The sequence below is a fragment of the Betta splendens genome, chromosome 21, assembly GCF_900634795.4.
Source record: "Betta splendens chromosome 21, fBetSpl5.4, whole genome shotgun sequence".
In the NCBI taxonomy this organism is placed as follows: Eukaryota; Metazoa; Chordata; class Actinopteri; order Anabantiformes; family Osphronemidae; genus Betta; species Betta splendens.
Genome location: NC_040899.1, coordinates 8514520 through 8524595, shown reverse-complemented (window position 1 = coordinate 8524595; position 10076 = coordinate 8514520). Strand labels below are relative to the sequence as shown.

Sequence of the window (10076 nt, the reverse complement as noted above, 5' to 3'; positions counted from 1 at the left end):
GGAGAATTTTGAAGTGCTCACACTCGGGGGCAGCAAATGGAAAAGTGACAAGCCTGGTGCACTTGTCTATTTTACTTATTCTGTGCCTCTGTTTCATATTCTGCCTCGCACTGTGGGTTATTTTCCTCCAGGGTTCACGAGGGCACGCTCTTTCATTTCTTCAGAAAATTGTTTCGCAGGATTTCAATCTTTGGCTGCTAGATATGACAAAACACAATATCAAGAACGCTTATGTTTCTTATCTGCCATTTTTTCTGGGTATAAATAAAAGATCAGTATAAATTTAAGTCAAGTGGCCTCAAATGCACATGGTGAGAGATGAGTATGAAAAGAGCTATGAACCTTGGGACAGCCCCACTGTACATTTTCATTTTTGCTCAAAATTACCTCAGCACAGGAGCTTTATATGTCATTTGTCATCCGTGAAAATCAATTAGTGTTTCCATGATAGGAATGTGGATTTAAGCCTCTGAGTGACTGGATAACGGAACAGAACCACATCATCTCTTATTTTTCCACTATGCAAACAATATGTTTAGAAGTTCATGTACTATGTGTGTATGTACTGGGATAGCAGTCAGTTAAGTGCACACTAAGAACATCCTGATAGTAGCGCTGAAGGCCCATCCCACATATTGACTGTACATAAATCAATCCATTTTCTGTAATCTTAACTATTGTTAAGAACAGAAAATCTTACCCACAACATATACTATAAAGCAGAATGCTGAGATAGGAGTATGTGCTGTAAGATGAAACAGAGTATATTTTCAAACCTTCCAGCACAGATGTGTTGCAATACATTGTTACTACGCACATGTGTGGAGCCTATGTATACTGAACCACCTCCCAATGGTCTGAAAGCATCTAACACTGTAGTATTGATGTCCCATTTTTTTCCCCCGTTTGGCTGTTGTCAGAGGTCAACCTCAAACAGCATGCGGTGGAATCAGGCGTTACTGACGATGTCACATTGATGCATTACAAGGCCCAGGAGGTCACGTCTCTGTAAACATACATTATCAAAACCCATAGAAGATGCAGGGTGTTGACCCTCCAATAGTTTACGGTGTATCTTCTGGGGAAAAGGGTCATGTGGCACCAAAGAGCATCTTTGGAACCACAATGACTTTCTTGTTGCAAATGAAGAGGGTCAAGCAATCAAGACTGGTCGGGCTCTGTGTCAGTACCATTATCTTATGCTGTCTGAAATGATCAATGAGCTAAAATAAAATGATCACAAGCTAAGATTGGCCTGCTAATGAAAATGGACTGCTTAAACATGCTTCATGGCAAGGTGCTGGACAGAGGAGAAAGAGGGCACAGATTTAAAACACAATCCAGGAAACGGGATGAGTCCTGATGTTAACACAACTATTCCCTGTTGGACCTTCTGTAGCGACAACAGTTAATTCTATTATTGCGTATTAAAAAAGGCACACTCCACCAGGAGGAAATGTGATATGGCCATACTGAACTGTTTATTTAATATTTATACAAAACAGGAATTCATTCAGCACACGCATACTGCAAAGTGATAACACTGAATGAATACTGTCTACATGGATACAGACTGCAGTGACAATAACCTAAAATATAAAATGGCCCAGTCCAAACAACTTCTCTCTACTGGGGATAAATACAATAAATACATATAATCCGTGCATTCCTATTACGGTACCATGGTTGTGTAAACATTTTGTTAGCACCGACAACTCCTTTAGATAATAGTCATGAAAGGCACAGCACTATAGAAAAATATTTATAAATAAATTTCCTATAAATAAAATATATATTTATGCAAAATATTTCATTTTGTCTCAGGATTTTCCTGTTAACCAAAATGTAACAATTTTACAGGTCAAAAACAAATAAAATATGAAAGACAAACATGGAAACAGGTTCATTATGGTTAGCACTATGGTTACTCTTCTCCCAATGTTACAAAAACAGAGCAGACGGGGATGGATATGGAAAGACGGGTTGTTGGGACCAAAAGCGAGTGTACGATTGCTATAAAACAATTCTCAAAACAAAATGGCACGTGGTACGTCAAGCAGAAAAATAATCATAGTTGTTTAAAGGAAAACAAAACATTTAACTCTGCCTCGTGCTGCATTCGCTACCACACCGTTTTACTCCACTTCCATAGCAGACAAATCTTGCTCTCCGTCAGATTTCTCAGAGGGCTGGTTCAGCGACTCTGGTGTGCTTTGGCTGTCTGAGGTAGAAACAGGCTCCGTGGGTGCAAGTTTGGCCGAGTCGTGAGTTTCATCCGAGACATCAGCAAGCTTGGGTGTCTCTGATAATTACAGGAAATAAATATCTTTTACTTCAAGTCAGTGGAGACTCAAACCTCACACTCAGAATACTAAACCTGTACTCTGTAATGGTATCATTTTAACATATGCATTGTAGAGGTGTCTCGTGTGAATGACCTTACCTAAGAGAGACTTGTTATCATCTATGCCTGCGTCAGATGTTAAAGGTGCTTCAGATGGCATTTTTAGTTCACCAGTGACCTCTGGAAGTCTGGGAGCCTGAGGTCTGGTTTTTCTGGCCGCGTTCAAGAAATAACAATACGCACAGCGGAAGGCTGCAAGTACACAAATAAAGCACCACACATACAGTTTGGCACCTCACTAATACATTCTCAAACAGACATAGATTAATATACATGAATATGAACCAATGACAAAAAATGCCAGAGAAGCATAAACACTTCAGATTGATGAGTAGCACTGTTTTGCATATTCAATCTTGTGTTTTTGCTTACAGGGGGTCGGTAGTGGCAGAAGCATTTAAGAGCCATATGATATACTACGCTGCCAAATGCTAGAGGGCAAATGAAAGCACAGTGTTTGATGGAGACTGACAAAGAGAGTTGTATTTCTCCAAGTCTTACCAATGTATTCAAATTCCTCTTTTAATGCCATGCCGTTATGAGAAAGGCACTGCTGACATATGAGAGCGTATCTGAGGGAAAAAAGACAATCCAGTGAGGATGTTTATTGTGACTTGACATTAGAGGACATCAACAATACGGTCAGACTGTCCACAGCTCAAATGAAGTAGATTTGTTACATACTGCTAATTTTAGAACATGTTCGTTTTAAAACTACTCTCAAAAAGAACTGAATTATCTGGCATATTTCATAAGTAAATCTCTCGCATAAGAGAGTGCATCACTCTTAACATGCCTACCTGTTCTGAGGACCATCACCAACTAGATACTCGATGACTCTATCCACAGCACCTCTTTCTCGTGGGAGCACTGGTCTGGTCAGTGGTGGGCCTGGGGGATGCATCCCTGTTAAAGCACAACATCTGTCTCTGTTAGTCCAAACCTGCAGTCTTGAATACAAACTGCAATAAACAAGCAGTGCTTACAGTAAAAGCTCTGTAAAATGGTGGTTAACAGATTCACAGTATATTGCACAAACCATGATGAATTTTACTAAAACATTCCTGTTTTCTTAATGACTTAACGTTGGATCTCACTTGCAAAGCACGTCCAGAATCCCTGCTGTGTTGGTGAGTAGTAATTAATATAATCTAACATCAAGAGCAATCATAGGAAGATGACTGGTCATTTCTGTGAGACTTGGCAGAGTCTCAGTACCCTGCTGGTTATTAATTTACCAACATATGGAAACTCTGTGGTGACTCTTTGTATCAAATTGCTTTTCACTTTCAATTTTCAGCAGAAGCAGGTGATAACATCAAGTCATGTAAACCATTTGTGAGGTGTTCCCTATGCCAAAGGCAATTTTGCCAAGCATTAAAAGACATTTAGTGAGATTCCAACACGATTGCCCAGAGAACAAACGCAAGTCTGGCTAATTAATCATAGTTAATGCAATCCTGCTTCGTGGATACCTCACAGTTGGCTTTCCACATGGCAATTACAGCATGCAGTTTCCTCTAGGAGCACATTTCCTTTACTGTTTGCACTTATTTGCATCTTCTATGGAGTGTTCATAGTCCAAAAATAATTTATATTGAATATTCAATACCTCAACATTTCACAGATGTTATGCATAGAAAACAACTGTTCTGTTGAAAGTTTTTCTTAGTCCTTCCTGGCTGGTTTTAAAAATTGTACTAGCAAACAGGTAATGTACAAGTATCATATTCTCCAGGTAAATACTCTGACTGAATCATACATTATTGCCTATTTCTAATCTGTTCATAATTATACACTTCTGTATAGCATATACCAACTCTTGCTGACACACACACACCAAAGATCCATGAACAACTGGGGACACAGAGCCAGGGAAGAGTAAATCACACCCTAATCGACCACATTATGATGTGGTCCCCCTGTGTGCAGCCAACTCACCGACTCCTGGAACAGGTGTTCCAGGGGTCATGGGCTTCCTCATCAAGCTCTGCTGAGCAGCTATAGCCGACAAGCTCCTCTCTGGGGGTCCACCTGGAGCAGAATGGGAAGACCGTCCAGGATAGGTGGGCCCAGAGGCAAGAGGAGGGCGCGCAGCAGCAGCGCTTGCAGGATTCACCACCACCGGGGGAGTCTTTGGGACGACAATGCGCTGGCGAAGCTCTAACAAAGAAACACGGAGACTTACTTTTGTCATCAAATGCTTGAATGTCATGAAAGCTTTAGGAAATTTATAGTGTCATTCCTACCTAGTCCTGGTTTTGGAGTCATTTGAGGTCCAGCTGGAGTGGACTCCAGCTCCTTGATACACACACAACCAACATTAAGAAAGGTATAGATCCAACATCAAGACACCAGATAATGTATAATTAGGTACAATTTTAAACCACTCACAATCCTCCTTTTGGAATCCGGATCAAATCTCTCCAGAATCATTTTGGCATTCTTATATGTCTCAGTTTCCATAACTTCTTCAAGCTGAAACAAGGAAATATATTTCATATTAAATAGTTGTATGATTATTTTCTTTACACTACACAAAGAAAAGTTCCTGCTCACTTTATTAATCATAGTAATTAAGTATTAAAGTATTAAAAACGGTCTGTTTATTATCTAGACACTTGTATCTCACAATTAAGTAAACAAAATACGTCTGGTTGAGTGTAACATAGAAAAATGCATTTAAAATAAGCATCAAAGATTTTTAAATGTTTACATATAATATGAAGAATAATTACATTCACTACTACGATAATGGAAACTGTGAAAATCCATCAGCCCTAATTATCGAAAGTTATTAGACTTGACAGAGGATGACAAGCAATTTCTCAGATTTATTTCTGTCCTGCACTAAATGCTATTAATTAAAGTGACATTAGTGGAGTAGTTTACTGGTTAAGTCAGTGTAATAATCAAATAAGAAAAGTATTTTGCACATAGCACAAAAAAGGCAGAACCATAACAATTACTATGGAAAAGTAATTTTTACAAACTCCTTAAGCTCAAGGTTGACTCAAGGACTAAGATCAATATCCTTGTTAGCTAGCATTCAATAATTTTATGATGGATCCGTCTTGAAAATGTATATAGGTTTCTTACTATATATTCACCCCACCAAGAAACACTTGTCTATCAGCCAGGTAGCAGTTCATTTATTTTAGTTGTTTATCTTTACTTGTTTTAATTTATGGACTTAGGAAGAAGTAGAAGTAAGACCCGTCTTTAGACCTTAAAAATGTTTTTGTTCAAATTATGTTTTTTTTGGCCATCATTACTTGTCACTTTACGTTTGTTGTTTAAATCTTTTAATGCAAAGAAAAACTACAAATCAAAACCATAACTTGTCTCAACCACAAGACAGAAGATTTGATAGATATGCCACTTACTATTTTTGTTTTTTCTGCCTTCAGATCCTCTAATTTTTCATCTAGAAATAAAAAAAGTAATCAGACAAAGCACAGAAAAAGACGACTTATGTTATTTAAGTTTCATAGTACAAAATATCTTACTATTTTTCTGAGTTCTTCGTGAAAAGATTAGTATAAGCATTTTTCTGAGTAAGTAAACTCTAAAGGGAAAGGAAAAAAGAAAAATTGCTATTTGGTTCCTTTCAGCACATTTATAATGCAATGGGCTATCGTGTATACTTACAGTAAAGGAAAAAATACAAAGGGAAGAGACAATATGAGCCGCCCCATTAATTGTTCAGGCAGGTACCAGAAATACACAACAATGCACGTGATCAAGTAGAGAAGAGACGAGTATAGAAGCAGCCGCCCGACCCATATCTTCAACTGCCTTTGATACTTTTCACTGTATTCTTCAAGAACTTGTATATCCTATGAAAAAATGAAATGTGTGCCATATTAGTTCTTAAAAAAACAAAAACACACGCTCCCCTAATGGCTTCTTTACATACAGTACATAATCAACATTATGACATGAATTGTCAATTAAACTATGAAAAGATATAACCAATATTCACAGTCACTGTAAAGAACAGTTTTGTTGATGATCATTAATATACTATAATACAGTTTTAAATAACATCTGCTTTATGTACTTTTGTATATTCCTACTGTACCAGTATAACTATATAAACTACTACTGTGCAGGTAAATATAAGTATAAATACTTACAATAAACAACTACGTAACGTGAAGACAAATTTCCGCAGGTAAACGTGCAAGTCATTAAAATTGTTGCAGTTGCACCTTACGATATTTCGAACAAAACGCTTTATATTATAAACTCAGTATAGTTTTAAAATGAATTTATTATGGAACAAAAGAGGGACATGCCAATTTGCTAATGAGATGAAAACTCAGAATCTGAAAAAGCAAAGCTGAACTTCTTTAGCAGCTCTAGCATGCAATATATCAGAAATACTATATGAACAAACCTAGGTAATAACTAATGCGAGTATACAAAGCACTGGGACTTACTTAAAAAATAGCAACTTATCATTGACAAATGACTTAGTCATCTTTATTTTACTCCTAATGGAAAGGTTACACCACTTTAAAAACCCACATCCCAAAATAGCTGATAAACAGGACCCACTCTCAGGTTCCACTGTAACACTTGTGTCTGTCACTCTAAACACACCATAAATTGTGTCATATTCTGCAATAGTATACCAGGCATGTTCATGTGTGTATGTGTGCTGTAATCATGTGGATGCAACATTCTCTGTCATAAGGGATGACAGGATTTGTCAAAAAGAAACTATAAGGCCTCACAGCTTTAACACCACCTGACCTCCTCAGTATACGTGTAATGTCTCTTACTCCAGGGACAGGTTCTGAAAATAGCCTAACACCAGCTCAACTGTAGAAGAGCAACAAAGCCCCGTCAGTCAGGAAATGCGGAGCTGATTTGACATTCATTGACACATCTGTTTACTTATGGTCACAAGACACATGCTTATACAACCCAGCCTCAGCACTATATGTAAGCATGATTCACAAGTGGCAATGGATTTCCTTGCCATATGGTATTTTGCCACTTCACACATTGTGAATTGTAAATGTAGATAGAGCTTTAGTCTTTTTCTGATTGACAATAAATGTGCATGAGCAAAAAATATTGGAAAAAAAAAACATCAAAGTACTGTCTTCTGTATTGCTTATAAAAATGTTTTGTGATTTGTCCATCTGTCACTTTACCACCTTGCTGTACACTTCTAGTCGCACAGCACAGATTAGCATGAGTCTATTGTGATTAAGTCATTTTAAAATGATGAAATTATATTGTATACTTTAACATACCGTAATGTTTTTAGGGAACCAAAAACACTACTTTAGGCATGTTACTTTATGCTCTTTCAATTTATGCATACCTTGTCAATTCCTTCCAGAATCTCCACAGTGGATGGTTTAGCCTGCAAGGCAAACATTTCAAAATCCTGAGTCACAGAAAAAAAAAAAAACTTCACAAGATAATCTGCCAACAACAGTGTTCTTTGTGCGAACAAGTTCTTGAAATACCCTGGAAGGTTCCCGTTTCATGTTCCCACTTTTTCAACTTGTGCTTGTACAGCACAAGCTGTGTGTGTTCCTCACTTGCAGGCTGATATCATAGCCTCCCCTAAAGTATCATTTTGTAAAATACTTCGTATTAGCTTTGAACATGCTTCCAAACTAAAACCTTTAAAAGGTCCTGCATAAACATAATTGAGGGAGCCTGAACAGTGGCAACACCTTTTAATATATGGACCTACTGTAGTGGTATGACTCCACCACCCACTAGGACCTTAGCATGTCGCAGAATTGTTAAATATTAAAAACTATATTATGTATAAAAGTTTGAAGACAAACCCTCCATCGTGACACAACTCCTCCCATGTTGATGGCGAGGGGCTTCGGGAAGTGCTTTTAATCTTCTGCAACTGGTTGCTTTTGCTGTTGACAACAGGATTGATGGAATCAGATGGCAATTTACTTGGTATATCAAACTAAAACAGATGTAATGCAACAGTTTCCATTCAATATAGTGATGTCGCATGAGCTCTTTCTAGAGTTACAGCAGCTAAAGTTATAATCGGGACCCAGTTGTATTCTAAAAGCAACAAGTTATATTAACCACCTCCGCACAACTTATTTCACACCAATAAGCGTTATATTAACCAAACTGGGTTTTGTGGGACGTTAACTAAAACATTCGCTGTATGACTTAAGTTAACCCCACTAACTGTCAAACGACTAGTTAACGCTAGTTACCCTTGCCCACGTCACTTAGCAAACTTAACGTCAAACTGTCGTCCGAGGCAGCTGACATTTTACCAGGACGTGGCTTTACTGAATCAGTCTGCAACAGTGCTGTTCCCTCAGAGAGAACGTTTGTCGATTCGCTATTTTTAACTTCAACACATCCCTGCAGAAAACGGTCAGCCATCAGCTAACAGCTAACTTAGCTAGTAGTGCTAACACTAGCAGCCCACAGTTACACGCTAACTAGCCATTCACGAACTTTGTTGACGCCAGCGAATGTTTGTAAAAGCTTGGCGTTAACTGGTGAAAGCAAAGAAGCTGGTTGGGAAACATGACGGTACAACAAAGCGGTACTTTAAATCACAGTGTATTTAAAGTTACCTTCGTATTTGTCCGGTTTAAGGAGCCTGTAGCAGGAGACAGCCCTCCTGTGTTTGGACGGAGGTTGTTCCAGCCAAGATGGGGGCGTGCCCGCTGACACGCGAACGCGCGTGGGCCTATCCTTAGCTAACTTTATGCTAATGCTATGTTTAATCTAATGTTGCTTTATACAAAGCTGGCTGATGAGTCAATGGACAATAAAACATTTAACTTCAGCACTATGCAGCATACTAACCTTTACTGTTGAATGTTGAGGCTAGTTATGCCTGACACGTGTCGGATCCTCTCAGCCGATGTATTTATAGTAGGTTGTTGTTAGTGGAACTGCAGCTGCTGTAGGTTCTACTAATATTGTGGAAATAATAAGGGGGGGCTTTTATTTAGTGACTCGTTCTATCAAGTGAAAACAATTATGTTTTCATATACTAGAAATGCAAAACTTGTTTTTGTTTGACATTTTAAGTATTCAGTATTAATACTGTACGAATATTGTGGCAGTAGCGATCCAATATTAGTTTAATTCAAAATGCATTTTTGAGCTTTTGTGTTGTAATTATTTGGATGGATGCCAAATGAATACAGCACAACACAACTCAAATTCATCCTGAAACACATGCTCTTTGCTGAACTATACAGTATAGTCTTGTAGGGAGTCTCTGCAACAACATGTCATTGTAACATTGACTTAAAAAAAGTTAAATGTACTGTAGTGTAGCATTTCATGTAGGGTCCTTTAGTAAAACATGCTTGACTGTTGTTGGGACCTTTTTCATCCACTTTTTTTAGTCAGTAGTGCACAAAGCATAAAACAATACCCACAGACAAGCACACAGCCTTAACCACAATATTATCCTATTTTGTTATCACCTGCCTGAAGCAAAATGGCCACCAGAGCATCTAATGAGTGTTTATACTTCCTGGTTGTACCATGTTTGGCAAATGGGGTGGGCATGTTTCTGCTTTTGACAAAATAATGTTTCCTCCAGTTAGTTGTTGCACACATGTTTGTATTCTGAGTTAATTTGCGATAGGTAAACCGTTTGTAAAGGTAACTGCATACATTGCAAATGTATTGGCTA

The 10076-nt window shown here is 38.1% G+C and overlaps 1 protein-coding gene across 2 annotated transcripts; it reads right to left on the bottom strand.

Annotated features, from left to right (window-relative positions):
- Window positions 1-1457: 1457 nt before the first annotated feature.
- Window positions 1458-9369, bottom strand: lnpa (limb and neural patterns a). Of its 2 annotated transcripts, none has more exons than XM_029137608.3 (13): window positions 9233-9369; window positions 8224-8307; window positions 7746-7787; window positions 6056-6243; window positions 5914-5972; window positions 5791-5831; window positions 4799-4882; window positions 4654-4705; window positions 4346-4567; window positions 3205-3310; window positions 2906-2976; window positions 2444-2596; window positions 1458-2302 (listed from the first exon to the last, which is right to left on the bottom strand). In XM_029137608.3, the coding sequence occupies exons 2-13, from the start codon at window positions 8248-8250 to the stop codon at window positions 2136-2138; spliced, it is 1212 nt and encodes a 403-aa protein (XP_028993441.1). In that variant the 5' UTR covers window positions 8251-8307; window positions 9233-9369; the 3' UTR covers window positions 1458-2135. The 2 variants fall into 2 exon arrangements, with proteins under 2 accessions (XP_028993441.1, XP_028993442.1); XM_029137609.3 differs by lacking the exon at window positions 9233-9369 and adding an exon at window positions 8998-9210.
- Window positions 9370-10076: the final 707 nt, after the last annotated feature.